A 19,055-nucleotide genomic window follows, 5' to 3' on the forward strand; every position below is an offset into this window, starting at 1 on the left:
GAAACTGTTTTTGCCACGGAACTGTGCAACCCACGAATCGGAGGATCCCACTTCGCAAACTCACGCCACAGGGGCCTACCGTCTCAACCCGGGAACGTACAGCTTATTACGGCCTCTCAGCAGGAATCTGCTTAAGCCTGTGGAGCTCCCCGGAGGGTTGTGGCAACCAGCACCAGCTGCTGCTGTCTGCTCTCTAAGCCTTTTGAGCTCCTTGGGGGAGGGGCAGCAAAAAAAAAGCAACTGCTGAACACACTAAGCTCCCTGGGTAAGGGGAAGGGCTGCACCCATTTCTATAGCTCCCAGTTGTGCTCTTCCCCTGCTGGAGCCAGGGAGGCTGGATGGCTTGGTCCCAAGACTCGTCCTCACAGCCCCACACACTGGCTGCGGCAGTCTGAGACCAGAGTGCCTCTTCAGGTCTAACCCTGACCCATCCTTCCTCAGTGGGTGAAGCCTCCCTTGCAGGATCTCCAATAACTCCAGCCAGAGGCTCAGCAACAGAATTTGGATCTCCCTGGGCCTGAGACCCTAGCAGGAGGGGTGGCTGCAGTCTCTGGGGATCAGCAGATTTAGCCTCGCCTCCTGGAAGTTCTGAGGAATCTGGGCAGCCTGGGCGAGTGGGTTTCTCCCCAGTGAAATACACTCTCTCCACCAAAGGACAAACTGCTTCATTAAACGGATCCTGCTCCCAGTGCCACCCAACTGGGTGAGATCCTCCAAAAGGGGTTGTCAGATACTCTACAGAGAAGAGATCCTACTGGCATCAGGTTGGTGCCCGTAGAGGTCAGAGGTCCCAGAGGGAGCAGGCACCCATCTTTTTGGCTCTCCAGCCTCCTTGAGTGACTTCTCCAGGCATGGGGGCAAATCAGATGAGTAAGGCCTGAAGTGAACCCCCAACAAACTGCAGCAGCCCTACAGAAGAGGGACTTGACTACTGATAAAAAGACAAACAAGCAGAAAATGACAACAACAGCATCATCAACAACAAAAAGGCCCTCATAGAAACCCCATCCAAGGGTCAGCAGCTGCAGAGACGGAAACTAGACAAACTCACGAAGACGAGAAAGAATCAATGAAAAAATGCTGAAAACACAAAAGGCCAGAGTGCCTCTTCTCCTTCAAATGACTGCAACATCTCTCCATCAAGGGTGCAGAGCTAAACGAAGGATCAGATGGACGAATTGACAGAAGTAGGCTTCACAAGATGGGAAATAAAAAACTACGATGAGTCAAAGGAGTATGTTCTAAGCCAATGCAAAGAAGCTAAGAACTTTGATAAAAGGTGAGAGGAACTGCTAACTAGAATAACCAGTTTAGAGAGGAACATAAACCACCTAAGGGAGCTGAAAAACACAGCATGAGAACTTTCATGAAGCATACACAAGTATCAACAGCTGAATTGACCAAGTAGAAGAAAGGACATCAGAGCCTTCAGACCACCTTACAGAAATGAGATATGCAGACAAGAATAGAGAAAAAAGAATGAAAAGGAATGAACAAAGCCTCCAAGAAACATGGGACTTCATGAAACGACCGAACCTACGACTGACTGGAGTACCAGGAGGAGATAGGGAGAATGGAAACAAGCTGGAAAACATACTTCTGGATATTATCCAGAAGAACTTCCCCAACCTAGTAAGACAGGCCAACATGCAAATTCAGAAAATACAGAGAACACCATTAAGATACTCCATAAGAAGATCAACCCCAAGACACATAATATCAGATTCTTCAAGGTTGAAATGAACGAAAAACTGTTAAGGGCAGTCAGAGAGAAAGGCCAGGTCACCCACAAAGGGAAGCCCATCAGACTAACAGTGGACCTCTCAGCAGAAACTCTACAAGCCAGAAAAGATTGGGGGCCAATAGTCAACATTCTTCAAGAAAAGAATTTTCAACACAGAATTTCATATCCAGCCAAGCTAAGCTTCATTAGCAAAGGAGAAATAAAATATTTTCCAGAAAAGCAAATGCTGAGGGATTTTGTTACCACCAGGCCTGCTCCACAAGAGGTCATGAAAGAAGCACTAAATATGGAAAGGAAAAACCAGGACCAGACGCTGCAAAAACACACCAAAATATAAAGACCAATGACACTGTGAAGAAACTGCATGAACTAGTGTGCAAAATAACCAAATAGCATTTTGATAACAGGATCAAATTCCCACATGACAATACTAACCTTAAATGTAAACGGGCTAAATGCCCCAATTAAAAGACATACATTGGCAAATTGGATAAGCTGTCAAGACCCATCAGTGTGGGTGTGCTGTATTGAGGAAATCCATCTTACATGCAAAGGCACACACAGGCTCAAAATAAAGGGATGGAGGAATATTTACCAAGCAAATGGAAAACAAAAAAAATGCAGGGGTTGCAATCCTGGTCTCTGACAAAACAGATTTTAAACCAGCAAAGATCAAAAAAGACAAAAAAGGGCATTATGTAAAGATAAAGGGAACAATTCAACAAAAAGAACTAACTCTTCTGAATATGTACGCACCCAATACAAGAGCACCCAGATTCATAAAACAAGTTATTAGAGGCCTACAAAGAGACTTAGACTTCCACACAATAATAGTGGGAGACTTTTAACACCCCACTGTCAGTATTAGACAGATAAATAAGACAAGAAATTAACAAAAATATTCAGTACTTGAACTCAGCTCTGGATCAAGTGGACCTACTAGATGCCTACAGAACTCTCTGCCCCAAATCAACAGAATATACATTCTTCTCAGTGCCACTTATTCTAAAATTGACCACGTAATTGGAAGTAAAACACTCCTCAGCAAATGCAAAAGAACTGAAATAATAACAAACAGTCTCTCAGACCACAGTGCAATCAAATTAGAACTCAGGATTAAGAAACTCAGTCAAAACCACACAATTTCATGGAAATTGAACAACCTGCTCCTGAATGACTCCTGGGCAAATATTGAAAGTAAGGCAGAAATCAAGAAGTTCTTTGAAACTAATGAGAACAAAGAGACAACGTATCAGAATCTCTGGGACACAGCTAAAGCAGTGTTAAGAACAAAATTTATATTACTGAATGCCCACATCAGAAAGCTAGAAAGATCTCAAATTGACACCCTAACATCACAATTAAAAGAGCTAGAAAGGCAAGAGCAAACTAATTCAAAAGCTAGCAGAAGACAAGAAATAACTAAGATTAGAGAAGAATTGAAGGAGTTAGAGACAAGAAAAACTCTCCAAAAAAAGGAGCTGGTGTTTTGAAAAAATTAACGAAATTGATAGACTGCTAACTAGACTAATAAAGAAAAAGAGAGAGAAGAATCAAATAGACACAATAAAAAATGATACAGGGGATATCACCACTGACCCCAAAGAAATACAAACTACCATCAGAGAATACTATAAACATCTCTACATAAATAAACTAGAAAATCTAGTAGAAATGGATAAATTCCTGGATGCATACACCCTACCAAGACTAAACCAGGAAGAAGTTGAAACCCTGAATACACCACTAACAAGCTCTGAAATGGAGGCAGTAACTAATAGCTTCCCAACCAAAAAAAGCTCAGGACCAGACGGATTCAAGCTGAATTCTACAAGAAATACAAAGAAGAGCTAGTACCATTCCTTCTGAAACTGTTCCAAACAATTGAAAATAAGGGACTCCTCCCTAACTCATTTTATGAAGCCAGAATCATCCTGATACCAAAACCTAGCAGAGACACAACAACAACAATAACAACAAACTTGCTAAAACAACAACAACAAATTGTGAAAATATTCAATAAAATATTGGCAAACTGAATCCAGCAGCACATCAAAAAAGTTATCCACCACCATCAAGTCAGCTTCATGATGCAAAGCTGGTTCAATGGTTCAACATACACAAATCAATAAATGTAATCCATCACGTAAACAGAATCAAAGACAAAAACCACATGATTATCTTAATAGATGCAGAAAAGATTTTCGATAAAATTCAACATCCCTTCATGTTAAAAACTCTCAGTAAACCAGGTATTGATGGAACATATCTCAAAATAGTAAGAGCTAGTTATGGCAAACCCGCAGCCAATATCATAGTGAATGGGCAAAAGCTGGAAGCATTCCCTTTGAAAACCGGCACAAGACAAGGATCCCCTCTCTCACCACTCCTATTCAACATAGTATTGGAAGTTCTGGCCAGGGCAATCAGGCAAGAGAAAGAAATAAAGGGGATTCAAATAGGAAGAGAGGAAGTCAAATTGTATCTGTTTGCAAATGACATGATTGTATATTTAGAAAACTGCACTGTCTCAGCCTCAAATCTCCTTAAGCTGTCTCAGGATACAAAATCGGTGTGCAAAAATCATAAGCATTCCTATACACCAATAATAGACAAACAGAGAGTCAAATCATGAGTGAAATCCCATTCACAATTGCTACAAAGGGAATAAAATACCTAGGAATACAACTTATGAGGGATGTGAAAGGCCTCTTAAAGCAGAATTACAAACCACTGCTCAAGGAAATAACAGAGGACACAAACAATGGAAAAACATTCAGTCCTCATGGATAGGAAGAATCAATATTGTGAAAATGGCCATACTATCCAAAGTAATTTATAGATTCAGTACTATTCCCATTGAACTACCATTGACATTTTTCACAGAATTAGAAAAAAACTACTTTAAATTTCACATGGAATCAAAGAAGGCCCAGTATAGCCAAGACAATCCTAAGCAAAAAGAACAAAGCTGGATGCATCACGCTACCTGATTTCAAACTATACTACAAGGCTACAGTAACCAAAACAGCATAGTACTGGAACCAAAATAGACATATAGACCAATGGAGCAGAATAGAAACCTCAGAAATAACACTACACACCTAGAACCATCTGATCTTCAACAAACCTGACAAAAACAAGCAATGGGGAAAGGATCTCCTAATCAGTAAATGGTGCTGAGAAAACTGGCTAGCCATATGCAGAAAATTGAAACTGGACTCCTTCCTTACACCTTATACAAAAATCAAGATGGATTAAAGACTTAAATGTACAATCCAAAACCATAATAACCCTAGAAGAAAACCTAAGTAATACCATTCAGGACATAGGCATGGGGAGAGACTTCATGACAAAAATGCCAATTGCAACAAAAGCCAAAATTGACAAATGTGATTGAATTAGACTAAAGAGCTTTTGCACAGCAAAAGTAACTATGATGAGAGTGAACAGGTAATCTACAGAATGGGAGAAAATTTTTGCAATCTACCCATCTGACAAAGGTCTAATATCTGGAATTTATAAGGAACTTAAACATATTTACAAGAAAAAGACAAACAACCTCCTCAAAAAGTGGGCAAAGGATATGAACAGACACTTCTCAAAAGAAGGCATTTATGTGGCCAACAAACATATGAAAAAAGTTCATCATCACTGATCATCAGATAAATGCAAATCAAAACCACAATGAGACACCATCTCACACTGTTCAGAATGATGATTATTAAAAAGTCAGGAAACAGAAGACGCTGGCAAGGCTGTAGAGAAATAGGAATGCTTTTACACTGTTGGTGGAAATATAAATTAGTTCAACCATTGTGGAAGACAGTATGGCGATTCCTCAAGGGTCTTGAACCAGAAATACCATTTGACCCAGCAATCCCATTAGTGGGTGTATACCTAGTGAATTATAAATCATTCTACTATACAGACACATGCCCACATATGTTTACTGCAGCACTATTTACAATAAAAAGACATGGAACCAACCCAAATGCCCACCAATGACAGACTGGATAAAGAAAATGTGGTACATATACACCATGGAATACGATGCAGTCATAAAAAAGGATGATTTCATGTCCTTTGCTGGGACATGGATGAAGCTGGAAGCCATCATCCTCTGCAAACTAACACAGGAACAGAAAACCAAACACCACATGTTCTCACTCAAAAGTGAAAGCTGAACATTGAACACATGTGGACACAGAGAGGGGAATAACACACACTAGGGACTATTGTGGGGTGTGGGGAGGGAACTTAGAGAATGGGTCAATCGGTGTGGCAACCACCATGGCACACATATACTCCTGTAACAAACCTGCACATTCTGCACATCTATTCTTTTCTTTTTTTTTTTTTATAAGAAATAAAGAAAAAACAAAAAAATAAAATAAAATTACTGATTTTCTCACAGCTTAATTCTTTAAGTATTATCTTAATTTCCTGTTGTCCCTCATTTTCCACAGCTACGCTGTTTATTACAAGAGCATGTTTCATTCACAACTAATTGCATCAGTTACAGGATATCATTATCCTCAGAATTTCAAAAGAACCATGATTTAGAGCTAGTGTTAAGCTATTTACAGTTATCCACATACTTGAAATTTATTTTTAACTCTATAAAACTTTGCAATCACCCTATATAAAAGATCACTATTATTTTTAATGACATATATATACCATGTTTTAATGTGTTATTTTTTCATGCCCCATCTCTTCCAAATTAATTTGGCATAAGTATTCAGGAAACAGTCTAGGAATTTAAAGGGAAAAAATGAAATCACAGTAAGATGTCTTAAAATAGCCTGAACTATGGATTAGTATTTAATTGAGAACTTTCTGACTATGCCACGATTTTGAAATAAAGCAGAACTTTTCAACGTGCTTTTCCAGACATTTTAATCATGTGGCAAATTTCATTTTGTTCCTGTTACTTTGTTAATTCCTTAGATTTTTAGGCAAATGGAGCCTGAAACTTATCTTTGCTGCATAAACAAAATCAAATAAGTAATCCTTCAGACATTACTACAGCCTAAAGGACATTCAGAAAGTTCGAGATCAGATGACACATTTTTTATAATTGTGTTTAGGAAAAAACTAGGCCTCTGACAAAGTATGAAAGTAAAAAAGCATAAGTATAAATACAGAACATGAGGAAAGTCAATAATTTGGAATGTTTTGGTTGAAGTTAAAGGCTTTTCTTACCCTGAACTGTTTCTTTCTCTGAAATAGTGGGTTTTGGAAATATTTCAATCTTAATGTCATTTATTAATTCAAAAGGCATTTGCTGAGCTTCTACTATATATTACGCACTGTTCTAGATGTCTGAGACATCAGTGAATAAGTGGAAAAGATTTCTGCACTCATACTGCTTACATTCTAGCCAAAAGAGAATTAAAAACAACAAAGAAAATCAGTTAGTATGTTAGAAGGTAATAAAATTAGCACTACAGTAAATCCAGTCATTATTAAACTAGCAAATCAATATAGTATTTTATTTTTAGTAATAATCTATATCCACTATGTAAATTACATGGTAATCTACATACTAAGATTTAGTAAAGACTATATGGAGCACAGTAAAGACAGATAGAATATAATATAGAATATCTTCCGATAGAAGAAATTGCTGCACTATCAGGAACTCTACATAATCAGTCTAATATTCATACCAAAACATATAGAATTTTACTATCCATAGTAAACAACAGATTTAAAATGGCATTTGACTCAATCTTCATCATTAAGGCCTGAACTGTGTTCATCACTAAAAAGAACTATTCTAAGTCTACAGCCTACATAAGTGAGTTTTATTATGTGATTAAATATAAAGTTGGTAAATTTTTGAGTTATATAGTCATCCCCTGGGTATCTCCGTAGTTCTGATTCAAAACAATTTTAGAAATAGACCATTTAAAAAATACACCTTTTATAAAACTACAACACTAGCAAAACTCATGGATGCTGCTGTCAGGGACACATGTACAAAATTTTGCAGAACACTCACATTTTATTATTCAATGAACTAAAGTTACGTATGCGCTCCCCAAGCTATAATTCTCGTTTGAGATTTAGGACACTGGACAGATTTTCTACAATATAAGATTTGCACAGGCCCAATAGATAACATCTTCACTTGTGACACAGCTTACTAACATCAAATTGAAAGACTTTGGATCTAAGTTTGTACATGTTTTAATTATAGAAAATAACTCTAACTCTCCAAGTCTCAAATATGAATATTATTTCTGTGAATGATACAAAAATCATTTACATTTTCCTGTGATCTTACTGCTATGCAATATGAAGGCAACCGCCATTTGAGAAGTCATTAGAGAGAACATTTTCGAGCTCTAAAAATGGATTTAAGACATACGATATCAGAGAAGTTGCTAGAAAAAGGTAAGAATTGCGGCAGCTGAAAATTAAAATAATTAACCAGCAAATAGGTAACAATGTTTGGCTACGTGGATCGTAGTCTAAGGTAGCATCCTCAGGGCCTCGATCTGGCCCTAATATAGAAATCAGTGTCATGAACGTAGTTAGGGAGTGTCAAAACCCAGAGATTACGATCAATCCAGGTTACAAACTCTGTAATAACTGCAATCATGGACAGAGTTCACATTTTGTCTTTGAAGACACTATTCATAATGACAGAGGGCAAATATTAGGTGGTTTTCTTCTCCTTGTTACTTGGGTTCAGGTTCTCATAACTTGAATGAGACAAAGAGAGAAAAAATAGGTTTTTCCTGGGTATAGCATGTGTATAGTTCAGGGAGGAGTCATGCCATCTAGATGAAAATAGAGTGGTTCATCTTCTGATTGTATTAAATATTTTACACTGTATTATTACATTTCCCCCAATTCTTCATCTCTTTCTCTTCTCCATGAATATCAAGAGTTGAAACAATTATTTATTAGGTGGCTAAAAGACAAACCTTCTCTGGTCAGGCTTGTTAACGAGGCCACTCTTGGAAATCGGTACTCTGTTAAAAGCTACCATCCACAGTGCCAGATTCTCCAACTCCAGTAAAAAGAGAAGTGGCATGTCTGCGATGGTGTTCACAGGCAGACAGCTGACTCACCTTGGCAAGCTCCAGTACGGATGTTGGGGATGAAACCCCGCCGGCAGGGCTGAGGCTGGGCTGGACACATCTCACAGGGGTGGCCCCACGCCCGTCCAATGGTGGCACAGCACAGAGTCTTCGTGCAGACAATGCCTGTCAGCTGCCCTTGGCACATCTGGTTGTTGACCTGAGTGAAACACGGGCCTGTCCTGTAATCTGGAATGTGAGAGAAGAAAGAAAGACAGGTTTTACGTTCATATACTAATCTTATACTAGTGCCTCCAAATGCATAAAACAGAGACTATTTCTTCTGACCAAAGTGTCCAAAGACAAAAGGCTAGAGAGTTTCATGTTAAAAATTCATAATTTTCCAATCATGAAAAGTACCTTAAGAGATTTCAATGTGTTCCACACTAGACACTGTAAATGGGTGGCTCAGGGCTGTGTCTGGGATACAGATGTGTCTTCTTGGCCTGAATAATGCTTTTACAGAATTTAAATTAGCAGTCAACATTGTAAACTTGGGAAATTCCACATGAAATTTGTATTTCTGGCTTTTCTTGAAAAATTGGAAGTTCTGATCATGCTAGACCTGCCATGCCACATGGCACTGGTGGGATGAAGTGTGTTTTCTCCAGGACACCACAGCCCCAGTCACCCACTAAGTCCCAGCTCAGTACATTCACTGATGTTCCCTTCCTGGGCCCTGAAGGCATCGGCATTATGACTCCTCTTTACTTAGCAGAGATTTTCTTTTCTGATGAGGTGAACAAGAGTTTAGCAAATTAAAATGAATCAACGAAGATATGCTTCTTCCATATCACATATATTTGGGCAGTCTAAACTGCCTATAAATATTCAGTTCTAACAATCTGATTTCTGTTTCCGTGTCAGTCAGTTTAGTTCTACGAGTAGCCAAGTTAGGCAGACCTCATGAATAGGCACATAGTCATGCATTCTTTACGGGTAAGTTAATATTATATGATCGCTCCTCTCTAGCAGGTGATTGTACATTGTCCAACTCTGTTATGGTGATAACAAAAGCCTTAGCAAATGTATGGCATGTGTGATACATAGGCAAATTCTTCTATGAATATTAAGTCAATTTAGATCCCTGCCTCTCAAGGTTTCTATGGACCAGCAGCATCAGTATCGCTTTGGGACTGGGTAAAAATGCAGACTCAAGCCCTACCCCTGACCCACTAACCCGGGTTCTGCATTTTCAACAAGACAGGGCATTAATATGCACCTGGGAGTTTCAGAGGGGCTGATTTAGACTGCAGGCAGTTTGAAAGTTAGTACTGGGTATTTCTACTCTATCCTGCTTTCTTCTAGGACTTACTTCAGTGAATTTTGGATGATCGGTAAAACAGAAAGGAATCATGAACTAAATAATTTTAAATTTCAGCTTTTTTGTTGTTGCTGTTTTGAGAGATACAAGAAATCAGAGAAAGGTCAGTTTTCTGAGGATTGACCAATGCAATTATTCTCATTTGCTATAAAATACAACAGAAATACGTGAAAAAGTTGTGTGTTTTTCCTTACACACAGGGATTATATCAATGCAGTTTATTAATCCTTGGGAATACAAAATACCATTCAGGCTTCTTGATAAGGTCTAACACAAATGATATTATTCGACTCCAAGGGGAAAGCTACACAGATTTAATTCAGAGATTTATGAGAACAAAACTATCTGACATTTAAAAAAGGAAGAGTCAATAATGTTGGTATAATTTTCATGAAAAGCTGTTTCTAGGAAAATCAAACTTGGATATAATTTAACATTCAAAATGCTAAGCTAGGAAGCCTTAGATACCATATAAATGCTGCAGTACAACAACCAAACCCTTATAACCACAAAAAACTTCTATTTTCTTTCAAGAAGAATGAGGCTGTCTCCGATAGAAGCAAAGAACAGTTTAAAAGTTCAATACAAAGAAACAAAATCGAGAATAGGTAATTTTTTGGCAAGCCATTTTAACATTGTTACTCTGCAGCTGAACTTCAACAAAAATAGCTCATTTTAATCCCTTGCATAAGAACAACAGATGTGCTGGCTGCAAGTCTCATTTTTGAAAAAGATCTTTGGAGTATATGTGAAGATATGTCAACCTTATAAATACGCACACTTCCTATACTGCAAATTGTCAGGTTGCAAACTTTTAAAATCTATCCTGTTGTTCTTCAGACATAAATATTTTGCCATTTTAAACAAATATTAAATTCCTAATTATAAGTTATATCAAGTTCTGAACACGTGGGGAAAAGTCTATTTTTTTTGCAAAAAAAATATAAAAACACATATTGTTTTTAGATTGATGTGCGAATACCCATGTTCACATTCTATGCACTTTTAGGATTCCCAGAACAAAGTCTGCAGAATCTCCCTCATAACCAAATCCATAAATAAACCAACTTGTCAGTAGATTCATTCCCTTAACTACACCTTAAAATTATGTCCTCTCAGTATGGTCTCTGTGGAGAAGGGGAATATCTGGACAAGGACAGCTGTTTGTCCTCTGCAAGTGACCTTTCTTGTTGAAGTCACTAATTAAGGCAGCCTTCCCCTTGGCAGGAATAGAGTTGACCATTTCTTATTTGTTTTGCTTACATTTTACTCCTTACAAAATATGTTGAACCTGTGTTTGTTTGTTGTTGTTGTTGTTGTTGTTGTTTTTGAGAGGGAGTCTTGCTCTGTCGCCCAGGCTGGAGTGCAGTGGCGCGATCTCGGCTCACTACAAGCTCCACCTCCCAGGTTCATGCCATTCTCCTGCCTTAGCCTCCTGAGTAGCTGGGACTACAGGCTCCCACCACCTCGCCCGGCTAATTTTTTGTATTTTTAGTGGAGCCGGGGTTTCACCGTGTTAGTCAGGATGGTGAACTTATGTTTGTGTATGATGACAATTTGCTTTCTGGTTAGTAACTAAATACTTTAAAATTTAAACTTACAATCTTATCTACTAATTCAAGAATTACTATCATGCAAAACAAGAACAAATACTAGATACTGTACTAGCATTTAAATTTCCTGATAGGGTTAAAACATCCTGTCCCAAACTCTACCTGCAGTTTAATTATGGACAAAAGAGTCCTTAAAAGACCTTAATTAATTTTGATTGGCCATGCATTCTCTTCATAAAAGTTGCACTGTGGGAAAAATACTGATGTATATCATGCTAACCATTCATAGTCACATGCATATTTGCAGCGTGTTAACTAAGTGTAAAAGGGAAAAATTGCTATCACTTAGTATGTTGGAACTAGTGACCTATAAACAGTTATGTTCCACATTATGATGTGACCAAGAAAATTGTTAAAAATTAAGCTGTGAAACACAAATGTTGCTAGTTTGACTTTCTAATATCTAAGTGCAACAAGGCATGTTAATTTGCTTATGCAATTTCCCTTTTCATCCACATTAAACAATTAGTGCAGTTAGCAAACTCATCAAAAACTTTGGCTGCCATTGTTTTGTTTTTTCAAATAACTATAGGAAAGTGTAACTTACTTACATAATTCACCTGTTTTAAGTGTGAAATTCAGTGGCTTTTAGTAAATTTATTGAATTAAGCAACCATCACCACAATCCAGTTTTAGAACATTTTCATCACCCAAAAAGAACTTGTGTCCATTCCTCATTCCAGCCTCCGTGAGCCACTAATCTAGTTTCTGTGACTATAAATTTTATTTCTCTGGACAATTAATGTAAGTGAAATCATACAACGCGTGGTCATTTTTGGCTTGCGTCTTTCACCTAGCATAGTTCATCAGGACCATACAGTAGGCATGGATCTGTACTTCATTTCTTCTAATTGCTGAGTAAATTTCCATTGTATGGCTATACCACATCTGTTAACTAGTCTGTGGCCATCTGGGTTGTTTTTACTTTTGGGATATTATAAATAATGCTGCAATGAACATTTGCATGAAAGTCTTGGTGTGGATACATGTTTTTATTTCTCTTGGTAGTTACTTAAGAGTGAAGCTACTTATTTGACAAATATACATTTAACTTTCTAAGAAACTGTTATTTGACAAATATACATTTAACTGTCTATGAAACTGCCAAATTATTTTCCAGAATAGCGGCACCATTTTATATTATCCTCAGCAATGTATGAGGGTTCTAGTTCTTCCACATCTTTGTTAATATTTGCTGTTTTCTATCTTTTTTATTATAACCTATGTTCACATTTTACATTAAATAAACACATTTGCTTGGGAATTTTGCTGTAATTTCACAAGTCCTTTTTATATAGAGATGATAAATCATGCTAGAAAACCAAAGTTGAGCATTATTGTTTATAGAAAATGTAAGTTTAGAAAATTAGACATTCTTAAAATAAAATATAATACACTTGCTAAAATCCAAACCATACAGAAAAAATAAAATGCCCTTTTCATAACATGTTGAGATTTGTGATACTTTTTTCTAAATAAAACCACAATTAACCATCTCTTACATTTACCTTTTTGAATTATTTATATACAGTGTTCTGAAGCTTGAGTGTTCTCTTAATTGTATAACTTGGAAATTAAGTCTACAACTGAATTTATTGAGTGACTAGTATATACTAGATATTGTTCTGGGCTCTGGGGCTGTAACAGTGAGGGGAAAACGGTGAATGAGAAAGAAAGGGGAAAGGAGACATATAGAAGAAAGTGAGGGAAGGGAGCACCAACATCTTTGACCTTTTAGAGTTAATTTACAGTTTGTTGGGGGAAACGGAAAAGGCCAACAGGGCATAAAGTACAAAGGCCCTATGAAAGGGTGGAAGCAAGGTGCACCCAGGGTAGTGTGTGGCTCATATAAGAGAGGAGCTCGGTAAAGGATGAGGCTGGAGAGAAGATCAAGACCATCCTGGCTAACACGGTGAAGCCCCGTCTGTACTAAAAATACAAAAAAATTAGCTGGGCATGGTGGTGGGCGTCTGTAGTCCCAGTAAGTTGGGAGGCTGAGGCAGGAGAATGGTGTGAACCCAGGAAGCAGAGCTTGCAGTGAGCCAAGGTCGCACCACTGCACTCGAGCCTGGGTGACAGAGAAAGACTCTGTCTCAAAAAAAAAAAAAAAAAAAAAAATCAATGGAGAGACAGTTCTTTCTGGCATGGAATGACATGCTTATATTTGTATTCTGAAAAAGATCAATCTGGCTTATGTGTAAAGAACAGACAGAAAGTGTTAAGGATGCTAGGAAATCTTTTAGAAATCCATGATCAAGACACAAGATACAGTGGAACCAGAAATTGTACAGGTGAACAGAGCTTGGAATAAAAATTCCTGAATTCAAAAAATAAATGGGTGAATGTGTTAATGTGGAAGACGAGGAAGAAAGAGATACCAAAAGTAGGATCAGGATTTTAGTTCACTTATGAGGATGGCTGATGGTGTCATTTCCTGATATACTGATAATAGAAGACAATCAGGATTTTAGGTTCATTTTTCAACATGTTACACTGAGGTGCTTTTAGCTACCCAATAGGAGACATCCAGTGCAGTTATACAACTTAGAATATATGGATTGAAGATGCACACTAATGAGTCATGTGAGTTGGGTAGTTTTCAAAGTAATGGGTGTGGATAAAATCCCTTGGAATGAGAGAATATAGTTAAAACAGAAACGAGTCTAGGATAGAGCCTTGAGGAATTTCAGCATATGCTGGTGGGTTAGAAGAGGATGAGGCCACTGAGGAAACAGGAAATGGATAGCCAGAGAGATGGGAGAGCAACAGGAGATTATACTCCAACAGGACAAAGTAAGCATATGCTGTAGAAAGGAGGCTCAACAGTACTGAATGCTGCTGAGCAACCAAATAGCAGGAGGCTGGTTCCATGTATCTGCAAGTCATTGGTGATCTTAGCAACAGATCTTCTGGTGAAGTGATGGAAGTTGCAGTCACGTTGGAGAGAGTTAAGGAAGTGACCAGAGATGAAGAAATAAGACAGTGAGTACAACCAGACAACCTTTGGAGAAGTTTCCTCAAGGTAAAGACAGACAGAGTCTGGTAAGGGGTTTGGGGTTAAGAAAGAAGATTTTTATTGTGACTTTTTCCAGCAACTCTAGGCAGCTGAGCTCATTCAGAGATTAGGGTTCATCCAAGGTTTTGCTTTTATCTGTCAGATGTGGGCGAAAAAAACAGAATGGCAAAGAAGCTCAGGGTAGAATGTTAGCATATTTTGAAATTATAGACCATGGAATCTATGCTGGACAAGGCAGAAAGTAAGAAAAGGACTGCCAGATAAAGAAATGAAAGAAAGCAGTGAGATCAATGGACTAGATGTCCCCATGAGGCCCTATTTGAGATGGGAAAACAGCCAGCGGGACAACAATACATCAGCTGCCCATGTGGCTACAATGTCATTTATGTGACTGTCAGTGGAATGCAGTTACAGTGTACCACTGCATAGACTGTGCCCTGCGTAACTTAGAAGCTTCCCACATACTTTAATGTAAACGTAATTCCCTGGAGTTGTGCAATGGAATGACAATGTTAGAGACCTTCTATGCTGTAACTGCAAGTCAGATAACGCCATAAGGTATCATTATCACTTTGGTACAGAAAGGAATTATCTGATCTTGGAAAGTACATTTAAAAATGTAGGATTTCCTATCAATTTGCATGGTTTTTCAACTTAGGCAAGAAGGTATTTATGTTCTTGGTAACTCAAGAAATGCAACATGCAATAAAGTGATCATCTTGTATGGGAGTTACAGACGTAAATATGTAAAATAAAGAATTGTGCAATATGTGTAACTTAATCTGAGGATCCTGGCTAGGAGACTAATTTCTTCGAGTAGTGGAGTTTTTGACACAGCAGTTTTTGTTCTTGTTATAAATGAGGTTCCATATATTTCAATGATAAGGTTATAACGAGAATCTAAAATCTCTAATCACAGATATAAACAGAGCAAGGAAAGAAGGCAGTACCCAAAATTATATGGGGTAATAAAAACATTTCCTTCATTTCAGTAAGATTTGCCCTGGGTGTCTAGAGCTCCAGACTTCATGCAGGGTCTAAATCTTTAGATTAAATAAACTCAAATGACTGATATAATTGCCTTCCTTGAGGTTAAGAATCTTTTAACCTCAGAAATTTTAGAATTAAGTACAAAAATGTTTAAGAGAATCAAAGCCATTAAATTAATATTTTTATTTTAAGAAATCTGTGCAAATATTATGTACCTGTAATGCTTGAAAACATTTGGCTTATACCATGAAACCGTCTTTTTTTATAAAAAAAAAAAAAAACTCTTTTTAATGCACGAGAGACTGCCTTTTAACCACAATTTTAAATAAATTATTGAGTAACTTATTTAGAGTTATGATGATTGTCACTATGCTTATATATATAATTGGATCATTTAAGTAAGCTTCAGGTCTTACAAAATTATAAGTTCGAGTATTCACACATGTAGTTTTTAATTTATTAGCTTTTAGGAGTTGAGTACATTTTAAGGTGCACAACTGAAGTACCTAAGAAAGTATTTAAGAAAGATATCCGATGTATTTAATAAATAAAACAGTTCAAAGGGCATGGAAGTGTTTCATAAACTAGGTATGAAAATAGAACCAAATATTATTTAAAATCTCTTAAAGTGATTACTAAAATCTGTTTAAGACTATAGGCCATTGAAGAGATATTTATCTACTCAGGTTCACAGCGCACCATTTGCAATAACCAAAGATAGAATCAACTCAAGCGTCCACTGACAGATGAACAGATAACAAAATATGGTATATACATACCAAAAACTATTATTCAGCCTTGGAAAGGAAGAACATTCTGACACATGTTGCAACATGTATGAACTTTGTGCATATTGTGCTGAGCGAAATAAGCCAGTCACAAAAGGGGAAATACTGTATGATTTCACTTACACGAGGTATCCAGAGTAGTCAAATTCATACCGACAGAAAGTAGAATGGTAGTTGGCAGGGGTTTGGGGTGGGAGGAAGTGCTGGCTGTTTGTTTAAGGGGTAAGGAGATTTCTGTTTTACAAGATAAAAACACTTCTGTGGATGGATGAGGGCAATGGGTGCATAAAAATGTGAATGTACTTCATGCCCTGAACTTAAAAATGATTAAGACAGGCCAGGCGCGGTGGCTCACGCCTGTAATTCCAGCATTTTGGGAGGCCGAGGCGGGCAGATCACCTGAGGTTGGGAGTTTGAGACCAGCCTGACCAACACGGAGAAATCCCATCTCTACTAAAAATACAAAATTATCCAGGCATAGTGGCACATGCCTGTAATCCCAGCTACTCGAGAGGCTGAGGCAGGAGAATTGCTTGAACCCAGGAGGCGAAGGTTGGAGTGAGCAGAGATCGCACCATTGCACTCCAGCCTGGGCAACAAGAGCAAAACTCCATCTCAAAAGAAAAAGAAAAAAAATGATTAAGACAGTAAATTTTATGCAATGTGTGTTTTACCGCATTTAAAAAATAAATATTTAAAAAGCTCTGTGAGTAAGGAGACTTTTGAAACTATATTTAAATAAAGCAAGCCTGAATATTTAACACAAAAATAAACTTTGAGTATTTTTTGGATGCAGAGTCATCATGGAGGGCGTGGAAACAGTCACGTGTGACACTGACCACGCCCCTTGTGATGGATATTTATATTGTTTTCAATTGATTTCAAGTGCACACAGTGCTACATAGGCACTCTTGAACATACTTCTTGACTAGACTTTGGCAAGTTTTTCTGTATTCTAATTCCTGACACTGGAACTGCTGGGTCAACTGTCCAGCTTGAAAACTACTGTAGAAGTGCTCTCTAATTAGATGGCACCAATTTACACTGTCATCAGTAGTGCCCAAGGACGTCTGTACCCTCATGCCCTCTCCAATGCAGAGTAGAGGCAAAGAGTTTAATTTTTATTCATTTAATGGGTAAAAACAATATCTTGTTGTTGAATTGTGACAGCAACTCATTGTCCCCATTTATTGAAAACTAGAAAAATTAACAATGTGGTACATATTACTTTGTAGTGGCCCTTTTAATATACTGTATCCTTTTATCCTACATGCTAAAAGTACTTTTGCCATTTTTACAAATAAATTAAAAGTCACAGATTAAGTAATATATGGAGAATCCCAAAGCTAAAGAAAAGTGAAAGTGAGATTCAACTTTGAGATCCATTTCACTCCAAGTGCTTGTGTGCTTTTACCCCTACACTGTGTTCCTTCACCCCAACACATGGGTTATCTGCATTCTTAGCTTTTGGTAACTTTGCCTTCACCATGCTAATGAGTATTGTCACAACCCCACAGATGCCTCCTCCTGCCTCCCATGGATAATTTCCTAACTCCCAATTAGCGTGCCCAGGTTTGCTTTTCCTCTGGTTTCTCCCAAAGATGAGTCTCCATCTAGCCATGTTACATCAGGGAGAAATTATCTCTGTGCATTGAGAGAAACATCAAAGACTTTCGTTTCTGCAAATAAATGAGTAATTACTCTAATTATCACAGTTGTTTTGCATTTTATTTCTAACTTAATACCATCATGTAATATTTCAGTGGAATGTGGGTTTGGCAAAGAAGGACTGCTTTCACCTTTCTCTGCAGTCTTTCAAAGCACAAGGCTACTGCTGACATCAAAGGGCACTTTAAGAATGAAGAGGCCGTAATGATAATTAGGTGCTGGCCAATGATGCAAACAAAATTGCTATCTTTGATGTCACATTTCATAAGGGTGAAGGCCATCAAAGATGTGGTCCTCAAATTCACGGCCTATAAACCTAAAAGTGCACTCTCCCAAGAGCAAAACCAATTAACTTACTTTCAGGACAACAAAAATTGCTGAAGATTAAAAACTAGTAAGATTAGTTAAGCAGAAGGGTATTGTCACTTTTGAAGAAGAAAGTTAAAGAGATGAAAATATTTTGACATGTAATAAGGGGGCCAGAGATATAAATGATTAACACAAAAAGATGGATCATAAGCAAGTCAAATTTAAAAGTACCACATTTTATGGTATCTAAGAAAAATCTGTACTATCATTGGGTAGGCCCAAATGTATTTCAGGGAAAAGTGACACGAACTCAGAAAACATTTACTCATTATCAATAAAGTCAGAAATAGAAACAATAGAAACAAGGTGCTTGAACAGATCTTACATATCTTTGGTCCAAAAATAATGAGGTCACAAGACTGGATTATGGTGGCTGCCATGAAAATGTTACATACACTTTGCTGACAAAGCTCATGGATTCCATGTACTATTTTCTTACTGAAATG

The 19,055-nt window shown here is 37.6% G+C and overlaps 1 protein-coding gene across 1 annotated transcript in view; it reads right to left on the bottom strand.

Annotated features, from left to right (window-relative positions):
* FBN2 (fibrillin 2) overlaps positions 1 to 19,055 on the bottom strand; it is a 269,631-nt gene that overhangs the window by 184,483 nt on the left and 66,093 nt on the right. Inside the window, exon 6 of the mRNA XM_003900063.4 lies at positions 8,833 to 9,030. Within this exon, the coding sequence (XP_003900112.1) occupies positions 8,833 to 9,030 (198 nt within the window). The remainder of the gene's footprint in view (positions 1 to 8,832; positions 9,031 to 19,055) is intronic.

This window comes from Papio anubis, chromosome 5, assembly GCF_008728515.1.
Source record: "Papio anubis isolate 15944 chromosome 5, Panubis1.0, whole genome shotgun sequence".
NCBI lineage: Eukaryota > Metazoa > Chordata > Mammalia > Primates > Cercopithecidae > Papio > Papio anubis.